The sequence below is a fragment of the Lottia gigantea genome, assembly GCF_000327385.1.
Source record: "Lottia gigantea unplaced genomic scaffold LOTGIsca_58, whole genome shotgun sequence".
In the NCBI taxonomy this organism is placed as follows: domain Eukaryota; kingdom Metazoa; phylum Mollusca; class Gastropoda; family Lottiidae; genus Lottia; species Lottia gigantea.
The window spans coordinates 1525181-1544274 of record NW_008709979.1 but is presented as its reverse complement, the minus strand read 5'-3'; the positions used below and the strand labels follow the sequence as shown (position 1 = coordinate 1544274).

The window sequence follows — 19094 nt, the reverse complement described above, 5'->3', positions numbered from 1 at the left end:
AAAAATATGATTTATTTTTCAAACAACTGGCCTATTTTTTAGAAGGTAGTTATTACACAAACCTGCATCTACATTCAAGTCTGTATTTTGTGTTGGTTCTAATTCTTCTGGTAAATCAGGTAATGGCCGCGGATAATTATCTTCTTCTTCATTTTCGTCACCAAATATATCATCCATTTCTAATGGTATGGTTTCCATCTTCTCTGGTGTTAAGCTGTCACTACTGGTTTATATTTTTCTGTTGATCTGTAAAAGAAGGCAATCTCAAAATACTTTTAATAAACTTACATAAAAAAATTACAAGTAGTGCCAAACTTTTCATTTAGAAGTACATACAGGGACACATAATGATGTCCAGCAGAGGATGTTTATCCTCAGTCCTTTGAGCTGCCCTGCTACTGCCAGCCACGTATGGAAAAGATAACCAAATCAACAGTCCTGGTAAATAATTATACAATCAAACAAGTAGCATCAAAATAAAAGATTTATGGCACAAGAAATAAGAATGGATAAGTATAATAATAAGAATAAATCTAGTTCCAAATAGTAATAATGGTAACAGTGACTGTGGCAGCTTTACTTACATTTATTGAGTTATTAACCGAAGTGCAAGTCTTGTTGAAGAGAAAACGTAATCGCTCTATTTTATTTCTCGCGGGAAACTTTCACTTTCATTTCCGGTAGCTTCTATCATCCAGTCCCTCTTTAGATGTCTAGGTATCAGAGACTAAAATAATTTTTGACTACATCCAAAGAGTTCAACAACTGTATGGCACTATAATAAAGGTTTATTCCAAGATGTTCTCTCATGTCATTCACCATAATCATCTATGGCACATTTATAGCCTGATCTATAAATAGATCTGACATTTTTTCATTTCAGACTAAAGAAATTATTGGTCATCAATCAATCCCAACACAGTTAATGCTTTCTCATGTCAATTTCTGTCAAAGTAGCATGGTCTGAGCCAGATTAATAAATAAGAACTCTATAAGCCTATGGTCTAAGCCAATCTCCCACGCAAAGATAACCTGATTGTCAATCTGTGTCAACTGCTAGGAATCCTGTTACAAACAACAAGGAAAACAATACAGATAAATCAAGTTCTAAAACAACTATGTTTAATTCAATGCTATGAAATGCATGAGTTGATAGTTCTTACAAAAGAAAAAGGGCACACCTGTGTATAATATCCTGCCTAATTGTAAGGCTATGACTAATATGGTGCAAAACTATGACTTTCTGTTGAAGAGGCAAGACATACAAAAAAATGTTGAAAATAAACATCTTTATTATCAATGATGCTGATTGAGATCAGAGAGTAAAGTTGAAAGAAGAGTTAAATTCATTTAGAAAGAGAACAGAATAGACAGCGTAAAAACAATTTTTAGACAAAGTTCATCACATTTTTAATTATATAAATATCCCTAAAATAACATAGGTGAATAAATTACGTAGATAAAAAGCATTAAAGTATATATTTTTATTTGCTACAGAACCAAAAGGAAAAAAAATAACAACAAAACCCTAAAATGGGTTAGTATAAGAAATACATGATGGAATGAACAATGAAACAATACCACAAGCCACATAAACAAAATTAACAAACATACTTTAAACCATCTCCATTCATACTCACATACATAAATACTCTTTAATTAATAACAAATAATTCAACCTAATACCATGTTAATAATACTGTTATTGAATGAATTTTACTAAATATATCTTTTCATGATAAGAATTGGACAGTTTCCCCAAGTCTAAATTGTCATCACTCTTCAAGTTATTAACTCACAGGAAAGTTAACACAGATGATTATACAAAATTTCAGTAATAATTGCACATAGAATGTTAATATCAACCGGATAGTGACAATAGTTTAAACTCAATATAGTATAATTGTTTTAATTTGTAGGGGAACCAGACGCCACTTCTGAAATTGAAATCACCTAGTAGAGAACAGAGACCTTTCTTTATTTAATACAGCTCTCAATTAATTCACAAGTGAAAATCCAACTGAGCACAATTTTCTTTTGAAAATTGACCTTTAACGGCATTAAATCTTTTCATTTCCTACACACAATCCTAATCAAAATGAAACATAGTATCTACCACCCAGTTCTTTAAGATCATCACTAAATAAAAAAAAATCTGACCAACAATTGTCACATATAAATAAATACTATCCTAATAATTATTTCTCTTGGGCAGAAATTAGTGGTTAACTATGTTGATTAGTACAATTAATAAAAAATAAATTAAAACATAATACTGTTAACAAAATATTGAAAATATTAGTTTCTTAAAGCTAAACAAAAACAAATATCCTATTGTAATACTGAACAGAAGAATATATTTGAGATATTTATCTTACGTTCACACACAATTTATCTAAACAGATATCTTACAATGAATTTAGAGACAGTAAAACAGGATTTCTTTACAACAGATCAATAAAGATGGAAGATCTTAGTATGAGATGATAACAAATAATACATATCTTATATTTTAGTCATGGTTCTAACATAGATAAATAGTTTTATTGTTTATAAGACATATAGAAGTAGGAAGATTACAATAAGACACTAAGATATATGGATATACTATTACTGCATTTATGACATACTACGTTTTACTTGATAATGTTACCTGCATGTGTTCCAAAATGTAGTATGTAATAAATGCAGAAATAGTATATCCATATATCTTAGTGTTTTATTCAGGTAAATAGTACCTGTTCTGTCAATGTCATATTAGAAAACATCAAAACAAATCATACCAGATAGATTCAATATGATAATAATAACAATATAAGTATCATGTAAAATTACACCCATATGGCACATTGCAATTAAAGGAATATATAGTCATGTTTATATTTACTGGGTCATCTGATTATGCAATGCTCAATTTTATCTTTTGTAATAATTTTAAATGAACCACAGCATATTGGATTTACATTCTTCTGAAAGTGTTACCTTAAATGAAATTGAGATCAATCAAGCATCTAAGGCAAGTACAAGAATAATCTTTTGTGTTGACAGGCACATAAAAGACACATATGTATGTATTTTAAGTTATTATGCAATGATATATTAATGTAATTGAAATCTATCAATACAAGGCTCAAACTCCCTTAAATGACTTATAAATTAGTTTTAGAAAAACAAATATATACGAATATCTGGTGCTTTAGTAGTTAGACCCAGCAAATGATACTGTGTGTATATGGAGAGTATAATACAGTGATGAGTATCAGAGGTGTACCTAAGCATGGCATGCCACATAAATTACAAGAACACACACTATACAACGTTAATAGTTCAGTTATATTTTAATAACAATTCACTACTTTCTTCTGATTTTAAATATTCACTTTTCAAGATCAAAAGCTACTTATGCTGTGATTTAACAAGAACATGATGAGAAAATGAAAACCATTATCATTTCAGGTCCGTATCTTATGAACAGCTATGTCATTAAAAAGGAAAACATAACTCAGATACGATGATGTTCTAACCTAAACTGAGCACTGTCTGATGATAAAGCACACATTTAGACAACTAGAACTCTTAAGAACATTAATTCAAATATTTCTTTAGTATATGTGGAAAATGTGTAAAATAATCAAAACAATTATTACTTAAAATATGCTAATTACCACTGGAAGATAAGAATATAGTATGAGATATTGTATTAAATTAAAATAATACTTAGTGAGTAACAATCTTGCACAATATATATAGGATTTCTCTTTCATTTTATCTGTTTATTAATAATATCACATAAATCTCTCTATAGCTAGTACAACACATCTATTCTCCCTATATTTTGATTGAATATAGTATGATGGAATGCAATCAAAAGCATTGGAAAGACAGGTGGTGTTTAATGATGAAAGGAGAAAAAACGATAAAGGAAAGAGGATTTCTTTTATAAAGGAATTTATCTATTGAAATGGCCAAGAGAACCATCTTAGTGAATTATTCGATGAAAACATTAAAGTAGTTTCACGCATAAGGCTTATCAGAGCCCAAAGCTTTATGTATGACTAGATTGGTACATAATAACATTTATCAATTGAGTATGATTGATAAAGAAATGCTGTGATGTTAAGCAAAGAGCACAAATTTCTTGAAAGACATTTTTTTCTAGATTAGGTACTTGGTTCATAAAAGCTGCATCAGGAATTGGTTAAAGGTTTAATCCCACATCATTCCCTTCACAAGAAAACAAAGTGACTTCCCTTGAAGAAAATGTCAAGAATCTTGCATTTGCCTAGAATAATCTTATCTTGTTAATTGCAGCGTAATTAAATAAAGACCTAATGCTAGAATCAGCTCATTGTATAGAACAATTAGTAGGGGTATTTGACTGACAACAAGAATAACGTTCATGTAGAGGTCTAGGTGGTATTAAATCTAAATCTTCATCATCAGGTTCTAGATCTAAATTATAACCATCTTTTATTAATTGTTCTGTAATTTCTTTATGAGCAGCTTTAGACATTCGAGGCACATCAAATTCATCTTCTTCACTATAAAAAATTAATAGATGTGTTATTCTCTGCATTTTAATACTTTAATGCTACCATACTTTAAAATTCTTTTATAATAATGATAATCTTATTTCACATGTTTACAAGGCACGCTGTAATTAAAGATAGTGGACCACAGCCATATACGCCCACCATGGCATGCCGATGGTAAAAAGGAAACATCCATCTTAAGTTTCATCAAAATTGGTTCAAAACTAAGATAGCATATTCAAGATTTTTGCAGCAAGGGCAATAACTCTGCTTCTAACAGTCGAAAATAGCTCAAATTCGAGCTTGATCTTCGTTTTATGAATATATATACACATACCGAATTTTATTTGATTCCATCAAAAAATCTAGTGTTTTGATCGTTTACAAGCAAATGTTGACGGACAGACCGTCGTACGGACGGACAGGGGTGCCAACAATATACGTCCACAAAGAAAGATGTGGGCGTATAAAAATTAAACAAGACTTGTAGAAAACCATTTCCCACCATTAATGCGAGAAAATCTTGTTTACCACTTCCTTCCACGACTTTCGATTGCTTGTTTGAGTTCCTCAAATTTAAAATAAATATATGATTCTATGGCAAACTAACCTGTCACTCATTATAGCAACTAATGGCTGTTGATCTGGACTAGGTGTATCTTGGTTCATTGCCTGTATGGGTACCCTGTAACAATTATATAAATAATACTTATAAGCCAGCATCGGTTTGTAATAGACCTATTGCTATACTATTACGAACAAAGCGTCAAGGTACTGTACCTTTTAACAAAGTAAAACATGATCTTCATTTCTGTCTGATATATCATGGCACTATTTGGAATGCAATTGTCTGAGCAACCTCCTGAATCATCAAAAGTATTTATTGATTTTTAATTACCTGTTTCTTGTTAAGAACGTTTTTTTGGGTTGCTGGTCTATGGCCTTTTGTGCTCTTCTAGCTATTTCACGATGCTTTTCTGAAAATTGATTAATTATTTCAGAAATAAATATAGATTTTGTTATGGTTTTAGGGATATTAACTTGGCTTTATCATGTGACAAGACAAATAAGCAATTTAAGCTGATCATGTAAGGTTGTCACCTTAATAGCAGAAATTATTTTCACTTAAAAATTTGCAAGTTCCATTTCTTATATTTCAAATCTTATTCTGTTTTTAAATGAAAAAATGTCCTATATGAAGGGCCATGTCACAATTTTCTTTCATTTATAATATTGAATGTATTGAAGAGCAATCCTTAGTACTAAATTTCAGATCCAACCCTAAATTATATATATTTTTTATATGAAATACCATTTTCCTTTCCATTCAATATAGGACAATTCCTCAGTTTCACCATTGAAAATGTTTATTATAATTTCCATGGTTATTAATGTTCCTGTTGGAACCAGTATTCTTCTTATATATTTCAGATTCGGAAGATAATGGATTTGCATTTCAAATATTCTATATCATTCTTTTAAACTAACTTCACAAACATTGCTCTATCACTAGAGGTTACTCCTACATGCCTGTGCCTGTGCTTTTGTAACATTGCTTAACCAGAATGTTACAACCTAAAATTCCTAAAAACACCTAAGGGACAAGGGTATTGAATTTGAAAGGTTAAATCAAATGTAGATTTTGTTTCCATTCTAAGGGATATATTCATAAAAATATTTGTTTTGCAGGCAAGAATTAACTATAATAAAACAACAAGCCTTCTCTGGTCTTTATCAAGCATCTTTATGAAGATCAAGACTTCAACTTAAATTTCCTTACCTATCTTCTTCTGCAATTCATTTGGTTTCTTTTGAGCTTTCAGGTAATCTTTATCATCTAATTTAGACTGGAAATTCAATAAGGTATAAATTGTAAAGACACCACATCAGAATGTATGACTTTTTTAGAGCCAGCTTCAATATAACAACAATTGTTAAAAGAAAATCATGTCTAGCTTTGAACAAATATTTATTGAATTATTTGTCTTCAGACATTTGTCCAAATATCTATCAGAGGTTGGATTAGAGACAGATGTTTCGATATACAGGGCCAGGGGGCTAGCACAAGATAAGTTACCATCTCATGCGAGTCATGTAATGCGAGGTAGTTCTACACTAGGCTTAGTACTGTAGTAGTCATCGTTATAATGACAATCATTCAAGCATTACATTTCTAATAATGATAGGTTATTGCCTTTTTTGGACTTGCAATAATACAATTAGTAATAATACAATGTACAGTAAATAATACAGTCGGGTAACCTAATTTCGTGCTAACCTATTTTTTCGTGCATCTCCGAAAATAATTAATAATTTACATGTGCGACCTCGCATGACCTACGCATTTGCTTTTTTTGATAAACATGGGTTATCTCTACAATGTCAGCTAGTAGAATGAATCCAGTATTTTCAAGCAAGGTAAAATGTACAGTCAGGTAACCTAATTCGTGGAAACCTATTATTTGTGGATTTCAGAAAATGTTTAATAATTTACATGATCGACCTTGCGCGACCTCCGCATTAGTTTGTTTTGATAAACATGGGTTTTCTGTACAATATCAGTTAGTAGAATGAATCCAGTAGTTTCAAGCAAGGTAAAATGTATATTAATGTATACTTTGACAAATACAAAATGGCGGATTTCAGTTATTACCAAACGTCACCATTTTTTAACACCATCGAACTCAAAGTGGACCATATTCTTATGTTGTTTCAGTGACTTTTAGCAATAAATCACGCTACGTATCTTATTTTGTCAGTCACTATTTTTTTTTTAAATCATGGCTCTTTGAAGGAATTGTCACTAGTTATAATGAATTGATATTAAAGATAAATACTAAGAGAAGTTAATTATACCACCCCGTATCCATACAACGTGTTTTTCTAGACTTATTTATAGATCAAACATTGTACACGAAAATAGGTGACGCATTTGGCCGCCGTTGTCGAGTTGGTTGCTCAAGAAATATGGGTCAAAGTGAAGGATTCATAAAGAAATTCGAAACAAGCCAATTTTCATTATTTTGTAGAATATCTGAGGAAACATCTAAGGTATAAACTTTTTTTTTCGTTTTTTTAACTTTCACGAAATTCGGTATTGAATCCTTATATGCACGAAAATAGGTTACACTACTGTAATGATATTATTCATGAAATTGAAAATCAATCAATGAATAAATCTCATCTTAAGCGAGTACCTTAGGTTCAATCTGATTTTTGTGATCACTGTCAATTCCACTGTCTTCCATACTATCCATCTGTATAGAATGAATTTGTTTACAATGCGCAAAAGGATTAAATATTCAGAATTTTATATTGCCAGCCTTTTTCAGAAATTTCAACCGGAAGTCAAACGTCAACCATATTGCCAAAAGTATTGTGGGAGTTGTCTGTTTGCGCATGAGTGTCGTCAATAGTAACAACAGACGCCATTGCTGTTGCCAATGAAGCTTTCCACTTGGCTTTTTAAGAAAATACACATTAATTGTTTTCATAACTGTATTGATCTCTTCTAAACTATCATGCCACCTAAAGCTCCAGTTAAGGGCAAACAGGTAATTTGACATTTAACTTATTAATGTACTAGATCTAGGCTACTTAGAAAATATGACTTTTTCTAGTTGTGGAAACCTGGCAACTTCTTTGTTGAAGTTTTTTCTGTTAGTCAGTAGAGTAGAGCTGCCTGACTATGTATAAATGTCAGATTTAGTTAGCGACAATGACAGTGCCATCGATTTGAATTGACACTACCTCCTACTATAAATATAAATCTTTTTGTATGAATTGAAATCTCTTTATTACCGGTACTTTAATCTAGATTGTACTTTGTAGATCTATTTGCCTTAGTCTGTGGCAGTTTGGGTTAAGTTAGGCCTAAAAAAATTATGCTTAATGACTTTTTTTTTACAGAGAGAGGAGATTTATGAAAATAAATGTGTCATTTTCAGACTTTTTTTTTCACTTGTCCTCTTTTTTTCACTTGTCCTCTTTTTTTCACTTGTCCTGTTTGACATTAGCTTTGCCTTTGACTTTGAGGCTTTGTTAAATTTTCAATGATTTCGTACATCAAATGAAAAAATCTAAAATTATTTTTAATCTGATCAATTAGAGTGTTTCAACCGGTCCAGATATGAGTCGCAGAAGACCTACTCGTATAAGGGTGAGTGGTAGTGTGAAGAATACTCCTCTGTGCTAATCTGCTATAATGGCTTTCTGTCTAACAACCTTAGTACACATATAATTAATGTGTCTTTAGAAAAGAATAAAAGTTGCCACAAGTAATTTAAGATATCATTATTACCAATGATTTTGGTTATCATTTGTTAATTTGAATACCACTTAAATTATCAAAAATATTCATAAACGTTTGTTAAATTCTTTATTGAAAAAACCACAAATTACTTGTACGTACTTTTATTCTGTTTTAAAACTAAGATGTTTTCTAATAAATGTTATTGTAACCCATCAGATTAACCAAAACCTTGCTTCAATCTCTATTTCTCTAATAGCATGCTGCTGGAAAGAAATCTAAACTTTCAACAAGGCAAAATACTATGAGCAAAGGTCCTAATTTAAAGGTACTTTGTTGCTGTTCAATTTTAGTTGTTGCAGTTAAATTATAGTGTTATTGAAATTATTTTACTAGTTTTAGTAATCTTGCTTAAGCTTATAATTTTTGTCAATTATAAGTTAATAATTATTGTTTTACCCTGCTTTTCCCTTAGTGTACAAGTGTCAATTTTTTTTCACAGTCCTAAATTCTCTAAAAACAATATAGAGACTATGAAACCTACTGTATGATTAGATTCATAGGCAACTTCGGCTGTATGTGATCTGAAAGTTAGATGCATTTAACATGCATTGACCTGCATACTCAATCTTACAATCTTTCAAACCATAATTTGAATGTTGTTTTGTGGGTAAATTACTTTTCATTTTTATTCTTTTGATGTTTCCTTTTAATTCTTTGATGTTGACTTTTTCAATTTGTTGATTAATTTTTCAATTAAAAATATATTTATTTTTCAACAAAAATTTTTGTATTTCAATTTATAATTTCATATCAATACATAATTTATTTGATTTACTCAGTATAATTTTATATTCTTTCACACTTTCATTATCAGAAATATTTTAACACTTTAAAATAAATATTCTCAACAATTGCAACAAAACAAGTGTTAAGATTATGGACTAATATTATGATGTATTATAGGAAGGGGATGATATGACTGATATCGGAGATGGTACTGATGCTGATGATTGGACCCAGGTTAGTACTTTTACTGTATATCTTAATAAATCACAATTTGATTTTCTGCTTCATTGGGAGTGACCTACCGTATCTCAATCCTTTGAACAATATTACTAGCATTGTACTCTAAAGTTACTCTAGATCTTTTTGAAATGTGAGATTATTGCTGCTAAGATTCTTAAATTGAAAAGTTTCTGTTTTCAGACCAAAACTATGGAGAAGCCTGCAGATCAGCTTCAACTTTCAGAACAGGTAAAAAAACCTTATTTTATCTTCTGAGATATATTGTACAATACAGGTAATTCTATAATATAATTAATTTTCTTCATTAACTTGGAGTGAATTGTGAACTACAATTAATATTTCTGTGTATTTCCACTAGGATTTAAAAGAAGAATTTACCAGGATTCTGACCGCTAATAATCCTCATGCTCCACAGAATATTGTTAGATACAGTTTTAAGGTAATAATCTTTTAGTAATATATTTAAAGCATCATTGTTAAATCAAAAGTACTTTAATAAATAGTATACTTCTTTACAGTGTTCATTCAATTGTTACTTGTGCATTGTACCTGAAAACACAACAATTTATTACTGTTTTAGCTTATATTTGGTAAGAAAATGCATGATTCAGAGATGATAATCTAAAGATCAATTTGAATCTTTCATCAAAAAGATCAAGTTTCATTTCATGTCCATGTTATTTTAAAGAAAAATTGTATGTTTTATAGGAGAAACAATATAAACAAACATCAAGTGTAGATCAGTTAGCTATACATTTCTCTCTTGATGGTAATATGTTACATCGTGATTCTGATGAGGCCAAGAGACAAAAAGGAAAACTAGGATTACCTGAAGGTAAGAGACGTTAATAAAAAATTGATATTTTAGTCACCCAGGGACAATGTAGTGAGTCAAATTTAAATAATGAGCTAATACACTCCTAGCCTACATATGTTTACAAACTGTTCAGTCTAGGGTTTATTATTACTAAAGATATGTAAAAATTTTGAAAAGTAAGCTGAAAGGGACAGGTTCACCATCTGTTTGACCAATCAGACCTTAGTCTCAGAAACAGGAATTTTTTTAGCTATAACTATTTTTTCTTCAATAGTATTCACAGGTCACCATCAAAATTTGAGACTTTAAATCCGTGTGTGTCCAGTATTATTGACATTTCGTAGTTAAAATGATGACTCCTCGCCAAGTGAAAGTGAAATTTCTAGGTTGAGGTATATTTGAATGGATTGGATTTCAAATTCTGATTATTGGAAGCAATCAAATACAAATTTGTTGTATAGTAATCTTTTTGATTTATTATTTTAGCTGCTAGTGAACCTGCCATCAGTGAATCAGGAGAAGGAGCAGCAGAAGAAGCTGAAGGAGAAAAACAGGAGGTTAGCTCATATTTTTGATTGTTCCTTTCTTATGTCAAGAAGCATCTATTTGGAAATTTCTTTTCCTTTTCTGTCATGAACTATCAAATTGATGAAGGAAAGCACCATCTTTTACAAAGATAACTACTTCAGAGAATCTCTCCCCAGCTAGTCCATGGCCAATCCTCTTGGCATTGATATTTCCTGAATGATCCGTATCCATAACAGCTGGGTAGACAATGAGGAAAGATAGAGAATAGAAAGTAAAACTTATCCTGATGTCTCAGAATTACCTTAGAATGCTTAGGTATTCAATTAGGAATTCATTTTTATTTTAGACCACTGAAGAAAGAGCTGATGATGCTGCTACACCTGCTCCAACAGAAAAACGTAAACTAACCAATCAATTTAATTATAGTGAGAGAGCATCACAAACTTACAACAATCCTTACAGGGTATGTTTATAAATATTTCAGTTTCTATATCCATCAGATTAATGGCAATTAAGCTTAAATGAAGATAATTATATTTTGCACAATGACTTCCCAGTTTCAGATTTTGCTCTCCCTTTACACAACAAATTATCTCACTTGACAAACTAAAGTTGCAGTAAATTAACTCCCTTGATACAGGAAATTAACTCCCTTATGGTTATTGACTTTTTCAGGAACGAGGTACTGCTACTGAACCTCCCCCAAGAGCTACATATTCAGGAAATGTTACACAATGGGAAATATTTGATGCCTATTCTGAAGATTTTGAAAAACAGGTATGATTGAATATATCTTTAAAAAGGTCAGTTGTCTGAAGATCGCATAGCGTAAAACTCTTGAGTAACAACATGTTCCAAATTCTGTTTTAATATTTCTATATTAAAGTAAATGTTTTTCTGTAGGAGAAATCTAAAGAGAAGAAAGTTGTACCTGGTAGAAAAGAAGAAGATAAATCACGTAAAAAGTTAACTATTACAGAAACACAGGTAATTTCATAAAATGTGGCTATAGGAGAATCTTAAGTCTGCGATGGACCAAATTGCTCAGATTATTTATTTTTGTTTTTTTTTAGTAAATAATATTTTATTCATAATAAATAGATTAGGAAACAGGCTTTCACCTATATGACCCTTTTCCTTAAGATTATTCTCAGTACTCCAAATTATTACAACTTTATAGTTTTTATAACTTAACTGCCCTGTTTCTGGGATTATAAACATTTTTTTTTATGAAAATGTAAAGTGATTATATGAAAATGTGCAAATAAGTAGCATATTAGCTATATTTCAAATAGTGCCAAAAAGCAATATAAGTTAGAAAGGAGAGTTACGAAATACATGAATTATAAATTTTATTGCAGAGTGATGATATATCTCGTGTATCTGTAGCCAGTAAAATTGTCGAAAGAATGGTCAATCAAAATACTTATGATGATGTAGCACAAGGTAATGCAGTTATTTACAACTTTGTTTATGCTCAAGTCAACATAAATTTGAAATGTATGAATACACACTTAGATTAAATTTCTAATTTACCAAATTCCTAATCATCAAATTGAATCAACATATTATAATTTTTTACATAATTTTTGGTTTTAGATTTTCGATATTGGGAAGATGTATCTGATGATTACAGAGAACAGGAAGGAACATTATTACCATTATGGAGATTTGCTCATGATAAAGCAAAGAAACTAGCTGTTACCTCAATTTGTTGGAATCCTAAATATAATGATTTATTTGCTGCTTCTTTTGGATCATGTATGTATTTCTACTAAATCCGAAGTACTAATAGTGCACTTTATAAAAGTAGGTTCTTAAAAGATGAGCTGCAGGAAGATTAAAGTTCAAGTTATAAGTCTCAAACTAATAGAAATGAATAGGAAATGAAAAATTCAACTATATCATATTACATTTTATGCCAAACTCAATTTTTCAATAAAGTTTTTCATATTCTTTTTTCATTTCAGATGACTTTATGAAACAAGGAACTGGATTAATTCTATTTCACTCATTAAAGAATCCCTCCTATCCAGAATTAGTCTATGAAACAGATAGTGGAGTAATGTGTCTAGATGTTCATCCAGAACATCCTTATCAAATAGCAGCTGGGTTTTATGATGGTAGTGTGGCTGTGTTCAATGCTGTAGAGAAGAAAGATGGCCCATTACACAGATGTACAGCTAAAAATGGTAAACATACAGATCCAGTATGGCAGGTCAGATGGCAGAAAGATGATTCAGACAATAATATGAATTTCTTCTCCATTTCTTCAGATGGTAGAATCGTTCATTGGACTATTGTTAAGGTAAGTTTAAAAAGAGTAAATATGGAGGAAGAGAAGATAACTTTGTATCATAATATATCATTAAGAATTTATTTTCACTTGTAATAGAAAATTTCAGTCTATAAGAATTTGTGCTTACTTTGACCTATTGATATTGCAGAATGAAATGATATATCAAGATGTTATTAAATTAGTTATACCTGATGTATCTGCTGAAGGTCCTGATGGTATTAAAGTACCTACATTAGGTAAGTATATCTACTGTGACTGTATATTGGGTCACACGTATTCTATTATAAATTACTTTCCTGTAATGATAATATAAATCTGAATTTCGAAATTGATTGATAAATGCAAATGATGTCTATAAAGAAAGAAATAAACACCATGGGTTCAAAAAGATCCTTTCCACAAGCTAAAGATCTTACCCAGATTTTCTGTACCCATTTACAGCAGTCAACTAAGATAATGAGGAAAGAAGACTTTCACATGCCAAACGAGTTTAGAGGCTTCCAAAACCATTTGTTTGACATAACCTAGCAAATGATGTTATGTTAAGTTACTGACAGACTATGCTACAGAGTTTGTGTCTATGTTGAAATTATTGCCTGAAATGGGTGGCACATATGACTATTTCCTTCACAGCTATATGCCTTCTCAGTATAATTAATGACCTAATGTGATGTCTTATGTTCAATATTTCTATTCAAGGTTGTGGTACTGCTTTCGACTTCCACAAACAGAAAGACTACCTATTTTTAGTCGGTTCAGAAGAAGGAAAAGTTCATGTTTGTTCTAAAGCCTACACCAGTCATTTCATAGACTCAATAGATGCCCACAATATGGCTGTGTATAAAGTAGCATGGAATTATTACCATAGTAAATTATTTATAACCTGTAGTGCTGATTGGAATGTTAAAATCTGGGAAATGAGTAATAAAATTGATAACAAAGATAATTCAGAAACTTCTACTAGGTAAGACCTTCATCAATTTTTATACAATACAATCAAATGAACTCCAAAAAGTGATGCTAATCCTTATTACACTTATTAAGAGTATGGTGTTTTTAGATTTCAAAAGCACACATTTAAGTACAATACAATCTGGTAACAAAAAAAACAATGCTATTTGTCACTATAACATGTTTGAGTTTCTTTTCATGTTTCTGCTAGGTGTTCTGTATATATGCATTTCTTTTCCAAAATTGACTGTTTCACTCAAATGTAAATGAACAATTTTTTCAGGAAAGCTTTGTTTTCATTTGATTTGAATAACTCTGTTGGTGATGTTGCCTGGGCACCTTACTCTTCTACAGTATTTGCTGCTGTCACAGCTGATGGAAAGGTAATGTTTTATGAACATATTTATATCACAATCAGTATTAATCAAACCCTTTAGATATTCTTAAAAATCAAAATATCAGCATACTGTGACTTACAATGGCTGTGTAGGTCGATTTATATCAAATCTTATATATTGATATTGCTCTTAAGAAAAGAAAAACAAAAGGCAATTATTAAAAAAGTTTGAAAATCAGACTGTTTTTTTCAGTTAATTGATGTATGATTTTTCTCATATTTCTAAGAAAGGTATTGACTTCCAAAGTGGACAAAATCTGTAGATATATGTTCAACTGCAAAAAGGATTATGTAGCACAGCTCTCGTTATTGTTAGACAAGCCTGCACAGACACTTCAATATTCTTGTTACTTGTTTCTTAATTTTCCAATCAATTATATTTTTCAGGTGTATGTATATGATTTGAATGTTAATAAATATGAACCTATCTGTGAACAAATGGTAGCTCAGAAAAAGAAAACTAAGTTAACTCATATAGAATTTAATCCTATACATCCAATAATTATAGTAGGAGATGATAGAGGCAATGTTACTAGTTTAAAATTATCACCTAATCTTCGTAAAGTACCAAAGGTAAGTTAATGGCATTTATCGTCCCTCATGTTGGGGATTGACTTTTATACAAAGGGTCATTTATTAACATTAACAAATGACGTAAACAACATTATGTAAAACAAGTACAAAATTGTATTTGTTATTTATTGAGCGAATTACATATTTATGCAAGTCTGGGCACATGACCCATAACCTTTGAAAACGTCTAAGGAACCTTACCGAAATGCATACATCAATTTCCATTACCCTTATCTTTTAAACAAACCACTTCACACTATGTATCTTTGCATTATTTACTTTGAAATGATACAGGAATATTATTCAAAATATTGATTTCATATTCTTTGTAGGAGAAGAAAGGACAACCACCAATGGACGCAGCAGCAAGACAACAGTTTGAACTCAACAAATTAGAAAAGATCTTATCCATGGTTCGTGAATCTACTGAGGCAAATGCTAGTTAAATTTAATTAGTTGTTCCATTGATACAAGACATTGGACAGTTTATCAGAATACTTAACTCTCAGTTTCTTTACAATTAAACAACATAGAATTTTATGAACAATTATAATGGAATCTTCCATGTTTGTTATTTGAAGTACAAAATACTATGCTATTGAAAATATGCACTACACTTATGTCTCCTTTAACATGAAATATAAGACACAATGTAACCAGAATCATATCATCTGCTATATATCATTGTATATATCAGGTCATTGTTTTGTAATTGTTTTAGGTATTGTTATTTAATCAAGTTGATTCTGTGATGTCATTTTATCATTATTTATTACTGTATAAAATAAATTTCTAGACTGGCCATAAACATTTTATTTGGCGTTTTATGAGCAATCAAGATGAAAATGGTACAAATTTCATTAACATTCCATTGGATAATGTCAGGTTTTCTCTGGTTGAATAACAGAATCCTAAAACTGTGCCTCAACGCTTATTCATTCTCCTTGAAATAATAAGGTTCTGCAATTACACAAACATACAGAGTAGACTTGGAAAAACAACTTGCTGTCTGGATGGGATAAGATACTGAAGCAGTGTGTCAGGCTGTGCTCAATGAACATCTCTTACAAGTAAAGTTCAAATAGAAGAAGAATTGTTGACAAATAGCAATATACTTGAGCGATTTCACAATATCCATTAAATCAATATTGCACAAGATGAAGATATGAAACAAAAGTGGAGAGTATAAAGATAAAAATCTAAAATAGGCATTTGGATTGCTAAATTTCTTTCAATTAATGCTATGAATCAGCATTTTTATACGCCTACATGAAATGGGGGGCGTATGTTGTCGTCCGTCCACAAGGCACAATTCTTGATTGATTTTGAGGAAACTTGGTTTGGTTGTTTGTAGAAATGAAATGAATGGAGTTTTACGTCCTACTTTTCTGCACCTTGTGGGCTAATGAAGACGGGCAACGCCATGCAGGGTGCCATGAGGGAAATTTTGCCAGGACTTGGTAATATTCAGTATCGCCTCAAAAAGTTCAAAAGAAGTGTATATCTGAAAGTTGAATATATCATACTGGTGATTGTTACTGTACTGCCAACTATTTTTATTTAAAATCAAAGCTGCCAGTGGGCGTATATTACCTTGACTGGCAAGCTATCTTTCTACTATTACTAACCCTGGAAGAGTAAATGCACAAACATATATGAGATTATATTTACTTTATTGGATCATTCATATTTGGATATTTGGGATTTTCAATGACACCTTTTCCAAACTTAAATTCTAAAAATTCTTTGACATTATTAGGAGCTGGAGATTCAATACCTAGAAATGATATTGATGTTAATGGTTTCAAAAATCTTTCTGGAAATTCTGTGTCCTGTCTATGGGTTTTCATCCATGTATCCTTTGTCATAACTCCATCCCGAGAATAAAATGGAAACATGTCTACATGAAGTCTATTACTTTCACTATATTGCACTCGGAAGAAATCTCCTTCTATTGCCTTTTCCCATAAGAAATCACCTTCATCTATGAATGACTTTTTGGAAACTTTTTGAAACTGTTCACATTTTGATAGATCATCTTTATAAAGTCCAATGTCTATATCATAGTCCCATGGAATAATATTACCTTGCCTCACAGCACCCAGTAGACTACCTCCTTCCAGCCAAAATCTGACTTTACATTTAGTCAACACATTCAAGACGTGTTGATAAGTTTGTTTCAATGCACGAAGACAACATGGTGGGGTCCATCGTCCTTGATATAAATATTCCGGCATATCATTGACAACAGTATCAAAACATCTAGTAGTCTCTTTAGAACAACCATACCATTCTTTTCTTCTCTCTCCATATTTGACTAATTTAATACCCAGAGATTTATACATTGCCTTTTGTCTTAACTCCTCATATTTCTTATGTTTCCATTTTTCATGTGGATCTTGAAAGATCTCTTTCAAAATGTTTAATCTCATTTTGTCATACAGTTTGGTTTTAAAATTTGTAAGTGAATTTTGGATATAAAATGAGGAAAAAATCGGCCTTGTAAAAGGATGTGAAAATTTGAAAAGAGTCTCACTTTTTGTTAAAATTGCATGATTTCCTATCACTATATCACAATTAGTTTGATCACTATCAGAATACACTAAGAACCATTTTTTAACATCAAATTTTAAAATATTACACATTAATCTTTCATTAGCTAAAGGAATTGCCAATGAATTATAAACATCTGATAATTGTTGCATGGCATTAGTTATATCACTGAAACTAGAAATCATGGTAGAGTCTGGAAGTAAGAGAACAAACTCTGAATCAATCACTTGTTCTGGCCGAGAATTTGTTAAAGGTGTAAACAGATGTGGCTCCAATGAGATGACATGAAATCTAGAAGATTCTTTTAAACCTATTGGAGGATATGGAAGATTATCACCAATAACAACAACATTTAGTTCTTCAGAAAGTTCCAGTAAAAGTTTAACTGTTTCTGCTATGTTATTTTTATGATCTTCAAATTCTCTGAGAATCACAGTAAGTTTGTATTTTTTATCAAGAATAATGTTGTCGGAAACTGGACATGGCTGTAGTTGAGTATTTTGAAGAAAGAAAAGATAACATATAGTAAGTATATTCAATAGAAAAAAAGAAACTACTATGAAATATCTGCTTCTCATATCAATTATGCTCCAGGAAAACTAATCTACAAAATATAAACAAAAAACTCGTTATAAAAATCATATATAACCTTGCATAACTGCCAATAATATACTTTTCTCAAATACATCTATTAGAAAATATTGATATTTTACTGAAATACAATCCTTATGTGCACGAATATAGGTTACACCAGTGTAATATATGGTGTACTGTATAGAGTGCTTGTACTTTTTTTCAACTTTGTGTACTCAATGGTAGGTTACCTAACACAATGGTTAGCGCAGTAGACAGTAGACATTAATGCATTTGTTTAAATTGAATATTACTGATTTTTTTCATATATTTTATATGAATACAATACAACACAAATTAAGTCAGAATATTTCGAACTAACAACTTGCTGTGTGTATGTTATTCTTCCTTCTCCATTTTGAATATTTGTAGTTGAAAAGAACTCAGCACCCATTTAAGTATACATTAAAATATATTAACGTACTGCTTTGAATAGTAACACCAACAGAATTAGGTTAAAGATTGCTTTTGTTTAAAGTGTTTATTCTATGTTTACATCAAGAAAACCGGAAATGAAAAATATAGGCCATGTT

At 30.7% G+C, this 19094-nt stretch overlaps 3 protein-coding genes across 3 annotated transcripts; 1 reads left to right on the top strand and 2 right to left on the bottom strand.

The window, feature by feature from the left end:
• Window positions 1-4345: 4345 nt before the first annotated feature.
• Window positions 4346-7789, bottom strand: LOTGIDRAFT_166492 (hypothetical protein; the record flags this gene model as incomplete). Its single annotated transcript, XM_009063552.1, has 5 exons — window positions 4346-4541; window positions 5143-5217; window positions 5431-5509; window positions 6313-6379; window positions 7730-7789. 5 exons carry the CDS (start codon window positions 7787-7789, stop codon window positions 4346-4348), a joined length of 477 nt encoding a protein of 158 aa, XP_009061800.1.
• Window positions 7790-8661: 872 nt separating this feature from the next.
• Window positions 8662-15821, top strand: LOTGIDRAFT_166491 (hypothetical protein; the record flags this gene model as incomplete). The annotated part of the gene is made up of 17 exons (XM_009063551.1): window positions 8662-8691; window positions 9748-9804; window positions 9991-10038; window positions 10169-10249; window positions 10519-10645; window positions 11114-11184; window positions 11502-11618; window positions 11831-11932; window positions 12059-12142; window positions 12517-12601; window positions 12755-12916; window positions 13126-13463; window positions 13603-13690; window positions 14154-14418; window positions 14689-14788; window positions 15190-15375; window positions 15708-15821. 17 exons carry the CDS (start codon window positions 8662-8664, stop codon window positions 15819-15821), a joined length of 2055 nt encoding a protein of 684 aa, XP_009061799.1.
• Window positions 15822-17042: 1221 nt separating this feature from the next.
• Window positions 17043-18506, bottom strand: LOTGIDRAFT_127610 (hypothetical protein; the record flags this gene model as incomplete). Its single annotated transcript, XM_009063550.1, has 1 exon — window positions 17043-18506. The coding sequence occupies one exon, from the start codon at window positions 18504-18506 to the stop codon at window positions 17043-17045; it is 1464 nt and encodes a 487-aa protein (XP_009061798.1).
• Window positions 18507-19094: the final 588 nt, after the last annotated feature.